At 41.2% G+C, this 22045-nt stretch overlaps 1 protein-coding gene across 3 annotated transcripts in view; it reads left to right on the forward strand.

Moving 5' to 3' along the window:
* dtnbp1a (dystrobrevin binding protein 1a) overlaps positions 1–22045 on the forward strand; it is a 221064-nt gene that overhangs the window by 47227 nt on the left and 151792 nt on the right. For all 3 annotated transcript variants that reach the window (XM_078539223.1, XM_078539224.1, XM_078539225.1), the window contains exon 5: positions 271–403. In XM_078539223.1, the coding sequence (XP_078395349.1) occupies positions 271–403 (133 nt within the window). The remainder of the gene's footprint in view (positions 1–270; positions 404–22045) is intronic.

Here is a 22045-nt window from a genome sequence, read left to right on the forward strand (position 1 = left end):
TTCAGAGGATTTACATACAGCATTAGTAGGCCAGCACTACTTAACAATACAGCCTGCTGATCAGTTATTTTCTGCACTGAAGACAATCGTAATTATCCAATAATTTAAATTAAGCAGTTTAATGCCACAGTAAAGGCCTTAAACTGGAACGTACAGGAATTTAACACTAATAAAATTAAGTCATCTAGTAATTTGAATTTCACATTGAATTATTACTTGTTTTTAAATGTATTTTCATCTGGATTTACTTACTGGTTCACAATGTTGCAGGCAGTAGATGGCAAAGTGGTGGTACTGTCAGCATACTGGGAGAAAAAAAGGAACCACTTGATTGAGCTGCAGGAACAGCTACACCAAATTCCAGCATTGTTAGTAGGCCTGGACACCCTGACATCCAGACTTGGTGAGTGCAGTTTTTCTCTTTCAATTAAATCAAAGATGATGGTAGAACCCAATAATTGCTTTTCTTTCATGGTGTGATGATGTGTTCTGTGATGCTTGGTTGTGAAACTTATTGTAAGAATGCAGGTAAAATTATCTTGCAAACATAATTTGGAGTTTTAAAATATAAATATTACAGGCTTAATTGTCATGGTTACCACTTCAAACCATTTGAAAAGCAGCCTGTTGCAGTTTGAAAAAATGTAAACATTCCTAAATATTCCCATTTCTGGAAAACTTCATTATTATTGAAACAGACTATTGTAATGTGGCTTTCTTGAGGGAAAAGGTGAGTTTCCTAGTTTTACTCACTTGCTCATGGATCTCATTGAATAATCTTTGTTTGCGAAACTATGGTGTGAAGCTTGTGACTGCCATGAATACCCAAGCCTCTATCTCTTTGCCAATCTAAAAGCCATGGGGCCTGTGCAAGCACCTAGGTTCATTTTATACTCTGGATTGAGTGAGATCCTGACCAGTGGTACTTAATGGCATGTCTGTATCATTTGTGCAATGCTCCTCAAATCCAAAATCATTTTTGATTTTTAACAAGCATTCATTCTGTAGAGGGAGGACAATGTAAGTTACTACAGAAAGGTGGATTTAATTGAGGATGATGATGTGGCCAACGGCCAAGATTTAAGAAAATATCACTTGTTTGGGCTTCATTAAACACAATCAGTTCTGAAATACTGAATCAAAATTAGAGGAGGTGGTGGTGTAGTAGCAATGTCACTGGACTATTAATCCAGAGGCCAAGGCTAATGCTTTGGGGACATGGGCTCAAATCCCACCATAGCAGCTAGTGGAATTTAAATTCAATTAATAATAAACCTGGAATTGTCTCAGTAATGATGACCATGACAACTACCATGGATTGTTGTAAAACCCCATCTGGTTCACTAATTTCCTTTATCAGAAGAAATTTGCCTTCCTTAACTGGATGGCCTACTTTTGACTCCAGACCCACTGCAATGTGGTTGAATCTTAACTGCCGTCTGAAATGGCCTAGCAAGCCACTCTGTTCAAGGGCAATAAGGGATGGGCAACAAATGCTGGCCTTGCCAGTAATGCCCACATTCCATGATAGAATTAAAAAAAAGTACAAGCTGCATTTGGGAAACCTCATCTTCAGTAGGCATGTACACGAGTATAATGATGAAAGACATTTCTTGCATTGGGGGGAGAATCCTTAGATCACAGATTGGGAAAAGTTATGTATTTTCTGATTTATTGATGCCCTTTGGTTCTGTAGACTGCAGAAATAGAGCAAGAATTTGCTTTTGGTCTATTGGGACTTATATTCATATTTAATACCAGCAATTTTGTAATTTGAGTTGTGAATGGTTTTCCCACTTATGTTTATGTAATGGTTCCAACAGTTATAAATGGGCCCTTAGTGTACGTCTGACCCATGACTATTCAGTAAATAAGCTGACAGAGGATATTTCTTACGTTCTCGAATGTGAATATAGCTTTGCATTGTGATCTTGGTGTTAAGCCAACTTGCCACTCAGTTTTCTCAGTTGACCTAAAGCTAGGGTTGACTCTTACATGAGATATATGCAAAATCATGTCTTTTTTGGGCCAAAAATCATGGGATCAACTTTTACACAAGTTTATTTGGTAATTACACATCTGATTCCTAGTTGTTTCATCAGAGGTTTGTGTGTTTATTTTTGGCTTTTGTGGTTTGAATTCCTGGCATTATACAAAACAGAACATCAGTTTAAATATTGAAATGTTGAATTTGGATTGTTTGAACTTTATACCTTTCAGGCTTTGCCTTTATCTAATCACTTACGTTCATAAGGAAATGCTAGAGGTATTTCTTGGATTGAGCCCGATTATAACACGTACTTCCATGATAATGTGCTTCGTTGGGATAAAATAGACGTAAATTGTTATGGCTGCATTTGATGCAAAAGGAAATCTTTGTCAGAGAGATGTACTTTGCCAGGACCCCCACTTTTTGTAGATTGACATTAAATTGTTGCTATTGTCCCTATGAAGTTGTATTCATACAATATTGTGGAATTAATTTCATAAAATGGCATTGTGCTGAATTTTGATACAGCTGGTGTGGTAAATTTGAAATGGGACAGAGTTGAAAAGAGAATTGGTTCCTTATTCGTTGTCCAAATGAATGAAGAATTGCTTGTAGATGGAAAAAATTCTGATATTGTTTATTTTCAGAAAGAGGCTTGAATTGATTTAAATATTTGATTTTTGGGTAAAGTAAGATTTTTTTGTATCAAAATAGCTCGAATACTCAATTCAGAAACTCTTGTTTAATACATTTATTTTTCAAATGCTTTATTATACAATAGTCAGTTGTTGGAAGTTTGGAGGGAATGTGTTGGAAGTTTGAAAGCGGCAAAGGAAATGGAACAAGGAGCAGGTGTAGGCCATTTGGTGTCTTGAGCATCCCCTGTTACTAAATCAGATCTTGGCTAACCTGTATGTTAACTGCATTTACCCACCTTAGTCCCTTAATACCCATACCTAACACAAATCTATCAAACTCTGTTTTGAAATTTGCATTTAACTTGGCTTCAACAGCTTTTCTGGTCAGAGAGAATTCCAGATTTACACTGTGAAGAAGTTTTTCTTCGCATCGCCCTTGAATGACTGAGTTCTGATTAAGGTTCTGCCCCCTTGTTTTGTAAGGCGTGAACTTAAAGTGCAGTTAACTTGCATAATTTACTCTTTATTTTGTGTTAACCAAAGTGGTCGGAAAACTCCTTCTGCAATAATTCATTATTTTAATATTTTAATGTGTAACAGCAGGAAATCGCTAAACCAGTCAGCGCAGAGAAATTCCACAGGACCTGTTGTTAGTCTAAGGATAGCACTTGATTTATTAGATGCCATCCAAAAAAAGTGACACTTTTTCTAGTGTAAAACAACAAGTACTACATGTTAGAGGGTTGACAGCACACATAGTTTTCCAATATTTTATTATTCATTGACAATTATGGTGGTTGGTAGTTCAAAGATTTTGGGTTTTGTGCTAGACGTTCTCTCTGGTTCAGTATTGCCAGGCACTCCTATAAGTGCACACAAAGCAGAATGCATCTTTACTGCCCAGTATCTAGCTAAATGATTTCTGAGATCATAATTTACTGTAATTTTGCATATTCTGCAAACTCATTCTCTTGTTTTGACGGAAGACAAATTGAAGAATATTCTAGTGAGATTAGGCAAGATTGTAAACTGCAAACTGGTGCATTTTACACAAAATGGACAGAACAGTTTTCTGAGATCTGCCAAATCCTATTGCTGTTCATTTGATGCAAAATGAATAAAACAGTAATTCTACTGACATCTCTGGGCAAAAGCCCACTTCGAGTTACCTGAAGTCGAGTTAAGTGGCACTGTATTTTCTGCTGCAGGATGCCTGAGTTCATGCTCATTTTCCTATTCGAAAGACCTGAAATGAATCAATGTGGGGAAAATGTGCCTTTTTTTGATTAACCCAATATTGATTAAGCAGCATTAATTGAAAGCAAAGGATGGCATAGGAACATAAATGGAAGCAGGGGTAGGCCATTCAGCCCCTGGACCCTGCTTTGTCAATCGATAAGGCCATGGCTGCTTTGGTTGTGGCCTTAACCCCACTTTCCGGCTTCTCCCTCAAAACCCTTGTCAATCAAAAATCTAATTCAGCTTTGAATATATTCAATGATCCAGCCTTCACTGCTCGCTGGGGAAGAGAATTCCAAAGACTCTGAGAGAAGAAATTCCTCATCATGTCCATCTTAAATGAGAGACCCTTATTTTTAAACTCTGCCCCCTAGTTGTCCCAAGTGGAGAAACATCCTCTCAGCATCTACCGTGTCAGGCACCCTCACTATCTTTTTTGTTTCAATAGATTTCAATTCCTCGAAACTCCAATGACTATAGGCTCAATCTTTCCTCACAAGACAACCCCTTCATCCCAGGAATCAGCCCAGTGTATTTCTGAACGGCTTACAATGCAAATATGTCATGCCTTAAGTAAGGTAACCAAAATGCATACAGTGCTCTAGTTGTGCTCTCACCAATGTCCTGTATAGTTGTAGCAAGACTTAACTACTTTTAAACTCCTTTCTCCTTGCAATAAAGGCCAATATTCCATTTACCTTAATTACTTGCTGTACTTGCATGCTAGCTTTTTATGATTCATGTACAACGACACCCAGCTCCCTCTTTACTGCAGAATTCTGCAGCGCCCCTCCATTTAAATAATACTCTGCTTTTCTATTCTTTCTGCCAAAGTGGGCCACCTCACATTTTCCAAATTATACTCCATCTGCCAAATTTTTGCCCATTCACTTAACCTATCTATATCATTTTGCAGACTTTGTATTACACTTATCTTTGTGTCATCAGCAAATTTGGCTACAATACATTTGGTCCCTTCATCTAAGTCAATATAGATTATAAATAGTTGAGGCCCCAGTACTGATCCTTGTGGGACTCCACTAGTTACAGTTCACCAACCTGAAAATTACATTTATCCTGACTCTGTTTCTTCTATCCATGCTAATATATCACCCCAACACAATATGCTCTTAACTTGTTTAGTAACCATTTATGTGGCACCTTATCAAATGTCTTTTGGTTCTTCTGGTTCTTCTTTATCCACCCTGTTTGTCACATCTTCAAAGAACTCTAATAAATTTGTCAAACACAATTTCCCTTTCACAAAACCATGTTGACTTAGCCTGATTTTATGAATTTCTAATGGATTCCAGCAATTTCTTAATAACAGACGCTAAGCTAACTGGCCTATAGTTTCCTGCTTTTTGTCTCCTGTTCTTGAACAGATGTGTTATATTTGCAGTATTCCAACCACTAGGACCCTTCCAGAATCTAGGGAATTTTAGAATATTGCAACCAATGTATCTACTATCTCTGCAACCTCTTCCTTTAATATCCAAGGATGCTGGCCATCAGGTCCAGGGGACTTGTCAGCCTTAAGGCCTGTTTTTATTCCCATTACTTTTTCTCTAGTGATAGTGATTGTTCTAAGTTTCTCCCTCCCTTTTGTCTCTTGATTTTCAGTTATTCTTGGGAAGCTTTTTGTGTCTTCTACTGTGAAGATGATACAAAATACTTGTTCAAAGCCTCTGCCATTTCCTCATTTCTTATTATTAATTCCCAAGTCTCACCCTATAAGGGACCAACGCTCACTTTAGCTACTTTTTTCCTTTTTATATCCTTGTAGAAGCTTTTACTGTCTGCTTTTATATTTCTTGCAAGTTTTCTCTCATGCCCCGATTTCTCCCTAATTAGTTTTTTAGTCATCCTTTTCTGGTTGCTAAAACTTTCCCAATCATTTGCCCTACCACTAATCTCCACAGCATTGCATGCACTTTCTTTCATTTTGATACCGTCCTTAACACCCTTAGTTCTGGTGGAGTCTTTCTTCCTCATTGGAAAATATCTTTGAGAGTTATGAAATTTTCCTTTAAATGCCTGCCACTACATCACTACTGTCTTATCTTTTAACCTATTTCCCAGCCCATTGTAACCAGCTCTGACTTCATACCTTTGTAATTGCCTTTTTTAAATTTAAAACACTAGTTGTGGGTCCACATTTCTCTCACTCAAACTGAATGCGAAATTCTATCATGTTATGATCACTCTTACCTAGAGGATCCTTTACTATGAGGAATTTACTTAACCCTGTTTCATTACACATTACCAGGCCCAAAACAACCTGGTATCTGATAATTTCCAGTATGTATTGTTCTAAGAAACTCGCCTGACTGCATTCTATGAACTCATCCTCCAGGTTACATTGCCAATTTGATTTGTACAAATTGGTATGAAGGTTAAAGCCAGCCGCGATTATCTCAGTACCTTTCTTGCAAGCCCCTATTATTTCTGGATGCGTACTCTGTCCTACTGTGTAGCTACCGTTTCAGGGCCTATAGCCACTCCCACTAGTGACTCCTTTCTTTTGCTATTTCTTATTTCCACCCAAACTGATTCTACATATTGATCTTCTGAATAAAGATCACTTTTCACTATTGTAATGATCTCATTACTTATTAACAGAGCTACCCCGCCTCCTTTTCCTTTCCTCCTCCCGAAATGCCAAATAGGCTTGAATATTCGGGTCCCAGCCTTGGCCACATGGCAACCATGTCTCTGTCATGGTTATTATATCATACTCATTTATTTCTATTTGTACTATCAATTCATCCATCTTGTTACAAATGATTCAAACATTCAGATAAAGAGCCTTCAGTTTTGCCTTTTTACCACTTTCCCTTCTCTGACCTTATTTGCTGGTGCACTCCTATATTTGTAAACTCTGTCTCTTCCTGTCACACACTGTTAGGAAATAGAGATAATTTAAGTGAGTTACATTGGTATTTGTAGGTGTTAGGAATGAGTTTTAACTTTAAAGTTTAAGTTTGATTTCTATTTCTGTATCTATGTGTTAAGAAAGGTCAATGGTGTTTTGGTTTCACTTTAAAAAGGTGCTTACATTTCTAATGAGAGCTTATGACTTAACTTAAGCAAATGTGAGTAGGAAAGCAGTGCCTTTGCCTAGTAACAAGGGCCCAGAGAGGCAAGTCCTTCCCAAAGACACATGCACAAAAGCTAGAAACAACAGTTTGATTTGGAAGCTGTTGGAGTTCAGTAGTTTTGAAGACAGCTGTCAAGCAGAAGCAACCTAGAAGGAACGGATAACCAGTCCCAAGTTAAAATTGGTTGAAAGTAGCTGCCAGAGAAAGACCGGAGCAAGAGGGACAGATAGCTAGGCCCAAGCTAAGGAAAAACCCCAAAAATCCAGGGAAATAGAAGAGAGGAAAGTCTAAAGAAGACCTTTTAGTCAAAGGAAGGAAGGACAGCAACCTGGAAAAGGTCCTGTTGAGTGAAGTTAAGAGTGAGAGGCAGAGAGAAAGGCTCCAAGCTTACAGATTTAAAGAGACAAAAGCTGCAGAAGGCAGTTTTAAAGTGAGAACAGCTTGCAAGAGGCAAGAAGGTCCAAAGAGACAACTGAAGAACTGTAACCCTTTGCAATGGGCCTGAGAAACAGTGGTGTACTGTTGACAGCTGAGTCGGCTAGAGAGTGTGCGTGGGAGACAGATTGAATGCATGTGGTGATCCAGGGGAGAGGAACATCAAAAGGGGAGTTCAAAACCCTGAAGGTGAACCCTTTCGGGAGGCGTCTGAGAGAGAGCGTCGATTTGGGAGAAGATTCCAAAGCGAGTCCTTGGAGAGTGGAGATTGGAAACACTTGTGTGAAAGACGGAGTTCAGCGAGACTGATTGGGTCACGGTGTGACAAGCGTCTCAGGGGAGTTGAGGAGAGATCCATAGCATCTAGTTGAAGTGACATCTGTCACTTGGTTTTGGAGTGTGGAGTGTGGACCACAGGTTGCCATAGGTGTATATAGTCTGTGTATCCCCTGTGAGCATTGAAGTATAAGATAGTGTTTGTAACTTGTATTATTCTTACAAATCTGTTTTTATCTGTAAAGGTATAGTTGTGGGTGAAGGAGTATTGTAATATAGTTAATCTTTTCTTGTTTAATAAATGTTTTATTCTTTTGTTAAAAGCTCATTAGTTGACTCTGATGACTGTTCAATAGCCGCTCCCCACACTACTGTTTTGTCCATTCTCTTTAACTTTCTAAATCTTCCCTCGTGTGACCACCGTCCACCCCCGCCACCCAACGATTCAAAGCCCTCTGTATGGTCTTAGTTATGCGATTCGCGGTTCAGGTGAAGGTTGTCCCAACAATACAGTTCCCTCTTCCCCCAGTACTGGTGCCAATGCTCCATGAAGCAAAACCTATTTCTCCCACACAAGTCTTTGAGCCACACATTCAACTCTCTGACCTTATTTACCCTAGGCCAATTTTCTCCTGGCTCAGGTAGTAATCCAGGGATTATTATCCTTGTGTCTGCTTTTTAATTTATCCCCTAGCTGCTCACACTCACTTAGCAGAACCTCTTTCTTAGTCCTACCTATGCAGTTGGTACCTACGTGGATCTCCCTTCCCGCTCCATGGTGTTGCACAAGACTGGCAACACCGCCTTTAGGACTCAAGCTGTCAACTGCAGAGAACCCTATCTACCCCTCTAACTGTATTGTCCCCTATTACAGCTACATTCCTTTTAACTAGAATATTTGAATAATTTTTAAAAGGCGAGAAACATATAACTGTCGATATTCAAAGAAACTTGGGTATGCTCGTACAAGGAATGCAAAAAGTTAACATACAGGTTCAGCAAGCAATTAGGAAGACAAGTGGCATGTTGGCCTTTATTGCAAGGGAATTGGTGTACAGGAATAAAGAAGTCTTGCTGGAGTTGTAAAGGGTTTTGGTGAGACCACATATGGAGTACTTGTACAGTTTTGGCCTCCACATTTAAGAAAATATATACTTGTATCAGATACGGTACAGCGAAGGCTCACTAAATTGGTCCCTGGGATGTGGGGGTTGTCCTGTGATGAGAGGCTGAGCAAACTGGGTCTATTTTCTTTGGAGCTTAGAAGAATGAGAGGCAGCCTCATTGAAACATACAAGATTCTGAAGGGGTTTGATAGGGTAGACGCTTAGAAATTGTTTCCAGTAGTAGAGGCATCTAAAACAAGGGGGCACAGTCTCAGGGGAATGGTCCGATTGTTTAGGACTGAGATGAGGGGAAATTACTTCACTTAAAGGGTTGTGAATCTTCGGAATTCTCTGCCCCAAAGAGTTGCGGATGTTCGATCACTGAGGCTGGGATAGATGGATTTTTGGTGACTCTGAATCGAGGGATAAGGGGACCGGGCAGGGAAGTGAAGCTGAAGCCCAAGATCAACCATGATCCGTATTAAATGGCAGAGCAGGCTTGACGGGCCACATGGTCTACTCCTCCTACTCTTTTCTCCCACCCCTTGAGTGGCTTCCTGCACCCAATATGCATCTCAGTGAAATGAACACATTAGTTAACTGTTCCATTATTTTAAAGCTACAGAATTTCACATAAATAGGTCTTGTAATTAACTGTCTTTTTGGAAAGCCAATTACCAGTTCAAAGCACGAAGCCCACCCACCACGCACAGCTTCATGTCCGCTGATTAATGTCATGAATGTTGTATTCGATTAGGACTTAGCCTCTTGAATGTAACACTATAGCAAAGTCATGATGTAATTTGAAACAAAATCCCAAACATACCATGCAGGTGAAATATTACAATACTGTAATACTGTGTAGTAAAGTATGTAAAACATCTTTAGTTAAACAAAAATCCCACTTATATGACTTGTAGAAAAACATTGTTTATATATAACTTCACAAATTGTATTCCTGGTCTTTTTTATTTTGTTTTCATTTACTTTTCCTTTACATTTTTGGTTATTTTAATTTTCAGCTTTATTTTGAGTCTTTATCTTCTCCCTATCCAGTTGATCTGTTCCTCTGTGTCTGTCTTGATTCTTAAGGTTTCTGCTACTTATTCTTTTGAGTAGCCTATTTTTAAATGCTTTATTCCTGCTTTTCATGGCCTAATTTTTGTTTAATTTTCTGTTTCTTTCCCATTGCTGGACGGATGGTAACACAAACAAGTCCATCCCAATAAACAAATTCTGATTCGTTGAATGTATGAATTTGGCTCATTTTAGCACATCACGCTCAGCTTCTATTAGCCTGCTTAGCATTTTTGAGTTCAAGTTTTTAGTTTCCAATGCCCCCAAGAGAACTGTAAAATAGCTTCAAACTGAAAGTGGCAATCCTGTTCATTATTGGGAAATGATTCCCTCCGGTGCCGCAAGTGCCAGAGCTGAATGAAATCTAAACCATAATAGAAAAGATCTGCAATATGTTTGTAGGTATTCAGATTAAGGTCTTAGACCTTAGAGGGTCTGTAATGTCAGCAAATGTCTAAGCACATAATTTCTGTTGTGGTGTATTTGTAAAGATGATCACTAAAGTGATTGTATTAATCCTCTTTAAGAGAACTTCCACTTTAAACTTGAAAGATTGTTATCAGTATTTGATGGGATCCACGTCATGTTTGAAATCCATTGCTTTATTTTTATTTGTGATGGGGATCTTGTTTAGCTAGTGACACACCTGAGATTAAGGAATTGTGATATTTCACAATGAATATTGTATTAAACTGCAGTAAGGAAAATGAAGAATGCTGTTTAACCATTGCAAGAATATAGGAAAGTAGTCAAGGTAATAGAAACAAAAATGTATTGTCTATGGGGATAGTCTGCCAGCAATCTGAAAAAACTAAGGTCAGAACAAAAAAGCTATAGAAGAAAGAAAATGTCAAACTTTCTAAAAGGAAAAGGTTGAGACAATATTATGGGTTATGTAAAATATTAGATGATGCATTTGTAATTTTTCCCACTGGTGATCTTTGGCTTTTCCTTGTCCAATTATCCCCAAAATGCTCCACTCCCTGATGCACTGATCAGTTTTGCTGGATCAGGGAGAGCTTGCTTCTGGGCCCAGGACTGGCAAGATAGAGCACATCAGGAGTGGAATAGCAGGGAATGGGAATGATTGCAGGGCTATGGGGGAAAAGGCAGGGGACTGGCACTAGGTGAGTTGCTCTTGTAGAGAGCCAGCACAGACACGATGGGCATTCAGCCCCCTTCAGGGCAGTAACCATTCTGTGATAATAGAATGGAGTAGTTAGTCAGAGGTACATATGGTTACCAGAAAACTGATCTTTGCAGAAGGTCTTCCAAACTAAGAACTGCTGTTGTTCCTTCAGTGAAGACAATATGGTGGCTGTTGATACCTTCCACGTTGTCTTCAGCTAAAGCCGCAAACAAGAAACTGGAATTAAAAATATAGAAAATTTATGCCACAGAAGGAGGCCATTTGGCCCAACATGTCTTTACGATTTGAAAACGAGCTAATCAGACTCATTCCACTTTCCAGCTCTTGGTCTGTAGCCCTGTAAATTATGGCACTTCAAGTGTATATTCAAGCATTTTTTTAAATGCGAGAAGAGTTTCTGCCTCTACCACCCTTTGAGTGAGTTCCAGGCATCTACACTGCTATATGGAAAATTGCCCAGGTATGTCCTGTAGACACAAAGCAGGACAAATCCAACTCAGCCAATTACCGCCCCAACAGTTTACTCTCGATCATCAGTAAAGTAATAGAAGGAGGTCATCAACTGTGTGATCAAGCAGCATTTGCTTAGCAATAACCTGCTCACTGATGCCCAGTTTGGGTTCTGCCAGGGCCACTCAGCTCCTGACCTTATTACAGCCTTGGTTCAAACATGGGCAAAAAAGCAGAACTGCCGGTGAGGTGAGAGTGACTGCCCTCGACATCAAGACTGCATTTGACTGAATGTGGCATCAAGGAGCCCTAGCAAAACTGGAGTCAGTGGGAATCAGGGGGTAAACTCTCCTCTGGTTGGAGTCATACATAGCACAAAGGAAGATGGTTGTGATTGTTGGAGGTCAGTCATCTCAGCTCCAGGACATCACTGCAGGAGTTCCCCAGGGTGGTGCCCTCAGCCCAACCATCTTCAGCTGCTTCATCAATGACCTTCCTTCCATCATAAGATCAGAAGTGGGGATATTCGTTGATGATTGCACAAAGTTCACCATTTGCGACTCCTCAGATACTGAAGCAGCCCATGTCCAAATGCAGCAAGACCTGGACAATATCCAGGTTGGGCTGTCAAGTGGCAAATAACATTCATGCCACACAAGTGTCAGGCAATGGCCATCTCCAACAAGAGAGAATCCAACCATCGTCCCTTGATGTTCAATGGCATTGCCATCACTGAATCCCCTACTATCAACATTCTGGGGGTTACCATTGACCAGAAACTGTACTGGACTAGCCATATAAATACTGTGGCTACAAGAGCAGGTCAGAGGCTAGGAATTGTGTGACAAGTAACTCACCTCCTGACTCCCCAAAGCCTGTCCACCGTCTGCAAGGCCCAGTCAAGTCAGGATGGAATACTCCCCACTTGCCTGGATGAGTGCAGCTCCCACAACACTCAAGAAGCTTGACACTATCCAGGACAAAGCAGTCCACTTGATTGGCACCATGTCCACAAACATTCATTCCCTCCAAAACTGACGCGCAGTAGCAGCAGTTTGTACCATTTTACAAGATGCGCTGCAGGAATTCACCAAGGCTCCCTCGACAACGTCTTCCAAACCCACAACCACTACCATCTCGAAGGGCAAGGGCAGCAGATAGAAGGGAACACCGTCACTTGGAAGTTCCCCTCCAAGTCACTCACCATCCTGACTTGGAAATATATCATCATTCCTTCACTGTCGCTGGTTCAAAATCCTGCAACTCCTTTCCTAACAGCACTGTGGGGGCACCTACACCACATGGACTGCAGTGGTTCAAGAAGGCAGCTCACCACTGCTTTCCCAAGGGCAATTAGGGATGGGCAATAAATGCTGGCCCAGCCAGCGAAGCCCACATCCCATGAATGAATAAAAAGAAAAAAAAAGGTGCCCACCACCTTCCACATGAAAACATTTCTACTCAACTGCCTTCTAATCCTTCTGCCAATTACTTTATATCAATTGCCCCTGGTTATTGACCTCTACAAACAGAAATGGGACCTTCTGATCCACTGTATCTAGACACCGTATAATGTTTTAACATCTCAATTAAATCTCTTCTCAGCCAACTCACTTACAAAGAAAACAACCCCAGCCTATCCAATCTTTCCTCATAGCTAAAATTCTCCATTTCTGGCAACATCCTTGTAAATCTCCTCTGAACTCTCTCAAGTATGATCACATTGTTCCTGTATTGCACTGACCAGAACTATACCAGTGCTCTAGCAGTGGCCTAATCAGTGTTTTAGCATAACTTCCCTGCGCTTCTATTATTAGCCAAGGCAAAAGATATAAGTTTTCCGTATGCCACCTTAATCATCATATCTTACCTGTCTTGCTATATTCAGAGATCTATGGATGTGCATTACAATATCCCTCTGTTCCTCTACAGTTCTCAGAATCCTGCCATTTATTGTGTATTCCCTTGACTTGTCCACCCTCCCCAAATGCATTACCTCATGCTTCTCCGGATTGAATTCTATTTGCCATTTTTCTGCCCACCTGACCAGTTCATTGAAATCTTCCTGCAGTCTACAGCTTTCTTTCTCCCTGTCAACCACATGGCCAATTTTTGTAACATCTGCAAACTTCTTAATAATGTATTATACACCTAAGTCTAAGCCATTGAGATATACCATGAAAACCATGGGCTCAAGTATTAAACCCTGTGGAGCCCCACTGGAAATAGGCTCCTAGTCAGTGAAACACCCGTCGACTATTACACTTTGCTTCCTGCCACTGAGCCATCTTTAGATCCAACTTGCCATGGGCTGTTACGTTTCTGACCAGTCTTCCATGTGGGACCTTGTCAACAGCCATGCCAAAATCCATGTAGACTACATCCAATACACTACCCTCATTGAACCTTCTTGTAACCTCCTCAAAAAATTTAATCAAGTTAGTCATACATGATATAAAAACAGAAAATACTGGAAAAACTCAGTTTTGACAGTATCTGTGGAGAAACAGAGTTAATGTTTTGAATCCAGAAGACTCTTCAAGAAGACCTGCTGAGTTTTTCCAGCATTTTCTGTTTTTATTTCAGATTTCCAGCATCCACAGTATTTTGCTTTTATCTTGGTCATATGTGATCTTAACAAATTCATTCTGACTGTCTTCGATCAAGCAGCACCTTTCTAAATAGCGATTTACACTGTTCCTCAGAATTCTGTTTGTTAATGGAACCTATCATCTGTATAGGAGAGAAGAAATTATTTTGACCTGCAGATATGATTTGTCCATGTGAGTCACATGACTTGCATAGAAGCTGCAAAATGGAAAAAAGCCTCTTAACCACACCAGATGGTGTGCCTTTGGTTCAAGAAAGTCGAGCAGCATGCATTGATAGCACATAGTGCAGCCAACCGGCTCCTCTTAGGAGTTTCCACTCTTGAAGTGGAGCTGCACTCTGTGGAGAGTCTGTTGCTGGCCACCCGTACTGATACAGGCCACGTGGTAGGAGCTGCACAAATGGAGCACCGGGAAGAGGGAGGGCTCTTAGGTTCACGATACAGCACTAGAGGCCTTAGTGGTGATGAAGGTCAACAGGAAGAGAGAGGCAATGTTTCAGCAGGGGGAGGGGTCAAGAGGCCCTCGAGGACCATGCTTCAGAGGAAATGCGAGCAGGTAGTCAGGGAAGTAACGCAAGGAGGCTGGCCCTGAGGACCCGGCAGCAGTGCCACATGAAGTTTAATGTCCTCACATGGGTTGTCAAGGCCAGTGAATGCATCTTCACATGATGTTACTTACCCCATACCCCTCATGCTGCTCAAGGCACCACAACCTCATCACTCAAAGCGGCACTCCCTGGCACTCAGGACTCAGAACTAACATGCAGATACTCTACCCCACCTTCTCTCACATTCCAATGCTGCCAGCCCACAACCAGCTCCCATAGCTCCCCTGCTATCTCCAGCTTCTTAGTTGCATAGGCAGTGCAACACAGTCACTGGCATTCTTCCTCCTCTCTTGCAGGACAAGTTTGCACAAAGTAGAAGGGAGCAGAGCAAAATGATGGGGGACGAAGGTGCCTGCATCTCCTGAACCCTGTAGAGGAGTTAGTTTTCCACATCATGTGACAGTTGTGACAGAGCATGTGGCAGCCCTCTCACTTAGAATGTGAAGAATTGCAGTATATTCCTGTCTGATGTTGATGTGCAAGCTGCATATGGTGTGACCACAGACCTTTTGCTTTCCACTCCACCTGCTCCACTTCCTCACACCAAACCTCCCCTTTCTGATTTTTCTGCTTTCAGCACCTAAGAACTGCCACCTGTCCAACCACAGCACACCCAAGAGAAAGAGAGAGGAACAACAGCACTATTGTACTTGACCTGACACTTGGCAGCCCCCATTTCAGAGACTGGCACTGCATAGCTTTGATTAAGTTGGAATCCCCATGTGGTAAGTTATTGGGCATGAGGGCAGGGGGAAAGGACAGTTCATGTGCCAGGTCCCTGGAGAGCAAGGTCACTGATGAGTTCTGTTACAGGGAATTCAGGTGAGCTCTTTGGGGCAGTGTGTAGGACACTGCTGAGGGTGCACACCAAGATGCTTGGTACATTGGCTGGCATGCCAGATAGCTTCCTGTCACTGTGTGAGAACGTTGAGGAGTCAGACTCCAACTTGACATGGGGCATTGAGCGGAGCTTTCTCTCTCAGCAGCCTCTGCTCTATCTCGCTGATGTTTTGCCAATCCAGAGGCACAGCAACTGCAGCCCCCACTACCTGTTGCAGTCTTTGTGTGGGCAGATCACCAAATTCTCTTCTTTCCGTCTAAGGATGTAGCAACCCTCCGTTAATTGTATATTAATTGTGCTTAAATGTGTGCAAGTGATGGACATTAACTGGGCATTCACTTGTGCCCCTATAAATAGACTGAAACTGTGGATGTTGGGTAAAAGGGTGCAGACTTGTAATGCGTAAACCTGTAAATAAATGCTTGTAAAAGTGCATAAAGATTGGCTCCAGTTCTGTCCTTCACTGACCGGCTTTCTGGAATATAATGCTCCCTGGCAAATCCAACAGCTTCCCATAACACCTTCGGAAACACTCCAAAGTACTTCCAGAGACTTTGCAATTGTAGAAGTTAATGTAAATCACCTTACCTTCAAATTGAATGCCTGGTTCTTATAAATAATGCTAGTTGTGGCTCCACCATGCAGCTATATCACGTTATTCGGTAAGTGACGAACAAGCACACTGAGCGATCCTGCATGGTCCCAGTGTGCAAATCACATATCAGATCAGCAGTTAAGGCAGTTTGATGATACGATTTGATCAGTTGGGAAGCTTGTTGCATACTCTTGGCACACCCCGAGTGTCCTCTCAACATGGGTTGTTGTGCTGATCACGTCGGAAGCGATGGGAGGCACTTTACACCCCACTTGGAAGGCTTCTGACTTTGTGGCAGTGGCTCTATCATCATACAGATCCAAGTTTTGCACTCCTATTTTATAAGTTAAGAACTTTCTAGCTATTGTATGCTCTCAACTCGGGATGCCTTGCGTGGGTCAGAATTCAAATCCTGACAAATCCCAATCCGTGCCCTCCTTTATATTAACTTCAAAGAAGTTTTTACCTACAGCCAGTTGTGTTGAACAGATATCCTTTCACAATATGGGAACATAGCTACTCCAAAGATGACATTTTCTGAACTTTATCAAGGTTTTACACTAAATTTACTCCTTTCTTTGACCTGTATATTTTATTCCCTTTCTGGTACTTTCTTAACCTTATCTACCTGTATTGGTTGATTTTCTTCAAACGCATTTTCTTTTAAACTGTGACTGCCTGTATGTCTTAACTCAAGCTAATTTCACTTACCCAAGATATCTGTGTTGGCTGTATTGTCATTATTAAATACTGAAAACTACATAGAAGCACATTTATTTTCCAACAAAGCCATTCAACCCAGTCAATCCACATCAGCACAAACATACAATACTGCAGATGCTGGAAATCGGAAATAAAAACAGAAAATGTTAAATACTCAGCAGGTCAGGCAAAGGCTTTACACAGGCTGAAGCCTGTCTAGCTACAACTTACACAAAAGGAATTTGTAGCCTTCAGAAAACAGCAGGGACCTCTTTATCTTTAAACAGGCATGAATGCCCCCTATCACTACAGAAATCAAATTCCAAGGCAATGCACAAAGACCTTTACATATCTAAGGCAGGGCTCTGGCCAACAGACACAATATGCCTGCGGGGACAAAGGAACCCTGAATTCTCTGTTAAACTTATTAATGGATGAACTTGCCCTGCCCATAGCCAAGCTGTTCCAGTGCAGCTACAACTCTAGCATCTACCTGGCAATGTGGAAAATTGTCCAGGTTATGTCCTACACCCAAAAGGCAGGAAAAATTCAACCTGGCCAATTACCACCCCATCAGTCTACTCTCGATCATCAGTAAAGTGATGGAAAGGGTCACTAAGAGTGCTATCAAGTGGCACTTGCTTAACAATAACATGCTCATTTGCACTCAGTTTGGGTTCTGCCAGGGTCATTCAGCTCCAGACCTCATTACAGCCTTGGTTCAAACATGGACAAAAGAGCTGAACTCCTGAGGTGAGGTGAGAGTGACTGCCCTTGATATCAAGGTAGCATTTGACAGTGTGGCCTCAAGGAGCCCTAACAAAACTGGAGTCAGTGGGAATTGGGAGGAAAACTCTCCGCTGATTGGAGTCATACCTAGCACAAAGGTTGTGGTTGTTGGAGGTCAATCATCTCAGTTCCAGGGCATCACTGCAGTTAGTTCCTCAGGGTAGTGTCCTAGGCCCAATCATCTTCAGCTGCTTCACCCAATGGCCTTCCTTCCTCATATGGTCAGAATTGGGGCTGATCGCTGATGATTGCACAATGTTCAGCACCATTCTCGACTCCTCAGGTACTGAAGCAATCCATGTCCAAATGCAGCAAGACCTGGACAATGTCCAGGCTTGGGCTGACAAGTGGCAAGCAACATTCGTGCCACACAAGTGCCACACAGTGACCATCCCAACAAGAGAGAATCGAACCATCACCCTTTGACATTCAATTCATTACCATCGCTGAATCCCCTGGGGGTTACCATTGCCAATAAACTGAACTGGACTTGCCACATAAATACTGTAGTTAGAAGAGCAGGTCAGAGACTAGGAATCCTGCGACGAGTAACTTACCTCCTGACTCCCCAAAGCCTGTCCACCATCCACAAGGCACAAGCCAGAAGTGTGATGGAATACTGTCCACTTGCCTGGATGAGTGCAGCTCCAACGACATTCAAGAAGCTTGACACCATTCAGGACAAAGCAGCCCGCTTGATTGGCACTCCATCCACAAACATTCACTCCCCCCACCACCAATGCACGGTGGCAGCAGTGTGTACTATCTACAAGATGCCCTGCAGGAACTCACCAAGGCTCCTTAGACAGCGTCTTCCATACCGATGACCACTGCCATCTAAAAGGACAAGGACAGCAAACACATGGAAACACCATCACCTAGAAGTTGTTCTCCAAACCACTCTCCAGTCTAACTGGGAAATATATCGCCATTCTTTCACTGTTGCAGGCTAAATTCCTGGAACTCCCTCTGTAACAGCACTGTGGGTGTACCTACACCACATGGACTGCAGCAGTTCAAGAGGCAGCTCACCTTCACCTCTCAAGGGCATTTAGGGATGGGCAATAAATGCTGGCCTAGCCAGTAATGCCCACATCCCATCAATGAATTTTTAAAAAAGCATTAGCCATCTGAAGAATCAGACCAGGAATATACACCCTTTGTCTAAACAAAGGGGAAGAAGTGGGAGTTATGTCACATGACTCCCCAAGCTGCTAGACCCTACAATATTGCCTTGTGGAGATGAACAAAGGTTGTCTGCCAAGTTACACCACCAAACAGCAGAGAACCAGAGCTCTGTCTAGGTTTAAATTGCCTGGACCTCATCTACACTGTTTCTACTGGAATGTCTGAACTTCTGTACCAACACCGGCTACAAGGCTAATTCATCTCTGCTTCTCCCATCATGGAAGTCAGCACTACTGGAAAAGTGGATTACCCGCATCAGCTCTAGCCTGCTAACCTCTCTGAAGGAATACGCCATTGCACTTTTGATTCTTGACTCTAGACTCCTGTGAAACAATAATTCTTATTTTGTCTGTAGTCTTTGCCCTGTATTTATTTCTTTCCCTTATTCCTCCTTTATTGTGTGAATGTATCGGGGTTACATAGCGACACCCCCTCCTCACTTAATAAACTAGCCCTCTGATTTTACTCTAGCTCAAGTCTGCCATGAGGTTATCAATAGAGCATCGGATCACTCCAAAACTGAGGACTTATAAAAAAGGGGAAATCAGAACCACTTGTAATGGGAGAAATCAAAAGATCAAAACACTTTTCTGTTTATGGACAGGTGGTGAGAGGAGAAATCAGGGCTGTTTAAATTAAAACCCCTCTTGTCCGTAACACCGGCCCAACCAATGTTTTCTACAAATTCATCATTACCTCTTTAGTCTTGAACTCTATGCCCCTATTTATCAAATTAAAATTCTATGCACCTTATGTCTTTATTTTCCTGCAATTGCACTTTAAGGGAATTAGATATTTGAAATCTTGGGTTCCTTTGCTCTGCTACATCTTCATTGTCTTTCCATTCTGTATTTTCTGATTCCTTTTTACTTCACATTGATGCATATTAAATACTCTCACAAAGACAAATACAGTTGGGCAGGGACTCAGGACCCTACTGTAACATTTGTAAATAGCAACTGTTCATTTGTGCATAACTATTTGATGAGCAATTTGAAGTATGAGGTGGGGGTAATACATCTGAGACTGAGCGAGCCCTCACTTAATGTTTATACCTATGCACTTTAAGCAGGAATGATTAGAAGTGGGGATTGCCTTTTTGCCTTGCCACCTCTGACCCAATGATACCAATTACAGGAGTAATTTTGTATGTCAAATGTGTGTTGCATTCTTAAAAATCTCCTTTCTGAAATATTGTCCAGAGTAAGTGTTACTTTTTGGGGGAGGCTTCTGTTTAAATTGTAGTTGTCACTAGAGGGTGCTGCAATTATGCAGTGTGTGTTAAGCCTACCAAGCAGCTGATGTTGATGCAAAGCAACATCTTAGAGTTGTGCTGTGCTTTAATTCTTGCTTGAGCTATGAGTGCAGGACTGGGTAGTAAGGATAGACTTTTTTTATTATCAATTTCCCTCATCGTCTTTTGAGTGAGTTTTTTTTAATGGGAAATAAATTCTGGGAAAGTCTAAGACCCTAATTTTCACTGAGTGTTTTTGCCATCATGGAGTCTCCAAAATCCAGATAACAGGAGTATTTGCCATGATCACCTCAGAAATGCATGCTTTATTAACCGTATAAGTCAGCACATGGAATCAAGCAGGTGATATGGGCTGTGTTGCCAAGATGATGGGTGGGAATTTAAGAGAAAACAGACCGCATGTGGCGAACAGAAATGGAAAAGGAATGAAATGCGAAGCTGGTTTTCAGCTAAAATTTGTAACATTTGCTATCTTGTCAAATAACTTTGCTGCAGCGAAGGAATTTTGTGTCAGTGAAAAGTATGGAAGAAGGAATTCACTCTGAAGAAGATGCCCAGAATTTAAATGCACAGTGCAAACCGGGACCAGCCACTGGTCTGATCTTGAGAAGCATGTGTTGGGATAGGTCCTCGAAAATCATTGGAATGGTTACATCGCCACCAGAAATGCAATGCATTTATATGCAATTAAGTGGGCCAAATCAAACCCCAAGCCCATCAAAAATTTCAAAGAACAGCAAGTTTGTGTAGTTGCTTTATGGAATGAAATTATCAAGAAGATAGATCCCTCAGTGACCACTGAAAGACTTTCAATGCCAAAATTACTTTACATTGCCTTCGGCCCCCAACGCATTTGACATTTTTTTAAGAAGTTTTGATTGTGGTTAAGGGTATCCTTGTTGAATTAATTCAATAAAACAAGCCACATTGATTTAATTTGAATTACCAGTATTACGTTTTTTTAACTTATTTCAAAATGGTGACCGCCTACACCAGCGATTCACATTTTATACTCTGCACATAAGTTGACCCCCATGTTTGGAAGGGTTTTTCGAAGCTTCGAAGGTCAACTTATGTGCTGCGAACTACAGTATTTCTTAATGGACTAATGATGACACAATAAAAATAACTCCTTTATAAAGTCAATCATGTTTACTTAATCTGTTCCCAAATCCCTTCAACACATTTTCCCTTATCCACCTACCCAGTCTAATCTTGAATGCTGAGATAGTTGTTGCCTTAACCACTAATCTTGAAAGTGAATTCCAGAGCACCTCAACTTGCTGAAATAAATTGATCTTGCTTGCTGGCCAAACTTCCTTGCATTTAATCTTTTATCCATAAGCCTCCCGGTCTGTTTCCATATACCTGGCCTCACCCTTTTGTAATTTTAAACACTTCTACTGTATTTCTCCATAATTGCCATTATTCTAACAAAGAAGCCCAGTCTTTAGATCTGCCTTTTATTTCTATTTCCTCAAATCAGGCAGCATCCTAGTTAGTGAATCTGTGTTGTGCCGTTTCTTAAAGTCTTAATATCCTTCCTATAGCGCAGAGTTCAATACTGAAGTAAGGTTTGAGCCATTTTAGAAAATTAGTGCAATTTTGAGTGCATTGGAAGAGACTCAAACCAGGGGACACAGTTTATGAATAAGAGGTCGACCGTTTAAGACGGAGATGAGAAAAAAAGTTTCTCTCAAAGGGCCGTTGGTACATGGAATTCTCTTCCCCACAGAGCAATGGAAGTTGGGTCATTGAATTTATTCAAGGCAGAGTTGACCAGACTTTTGATAGACAAGGGAGTCAAGAGTTATGAGGTAGGGGGGGCAGATGGCAAAATGGAGTTGAGACACAACCAGATCAGCTATGACCTTATTGAATGGTGGAGCAGGCTCGAAGGGTTGAATGGCTGCTCTTAAGCCCGATGTTCTTTTTAGTGCCAGATCACCAATTATGTCTAAAGCAGAAACTCTTGGTCATGGTTAAGTGAGAAA

This window comes from Cetorhinus maximus, chromosome 3 (genome assembly GCF_964194155.1).
Source record: "Cetorhinus maximus chromosome 3, sCetMax3.hap1.1, whole genome shotgun sequence".
NCBI lineage: Eukaryota > Metazoa > Chordata > Chondrichthyes > Lamniformes > Cetorhinidae > Cetorhinus > Cetorhinus maximus.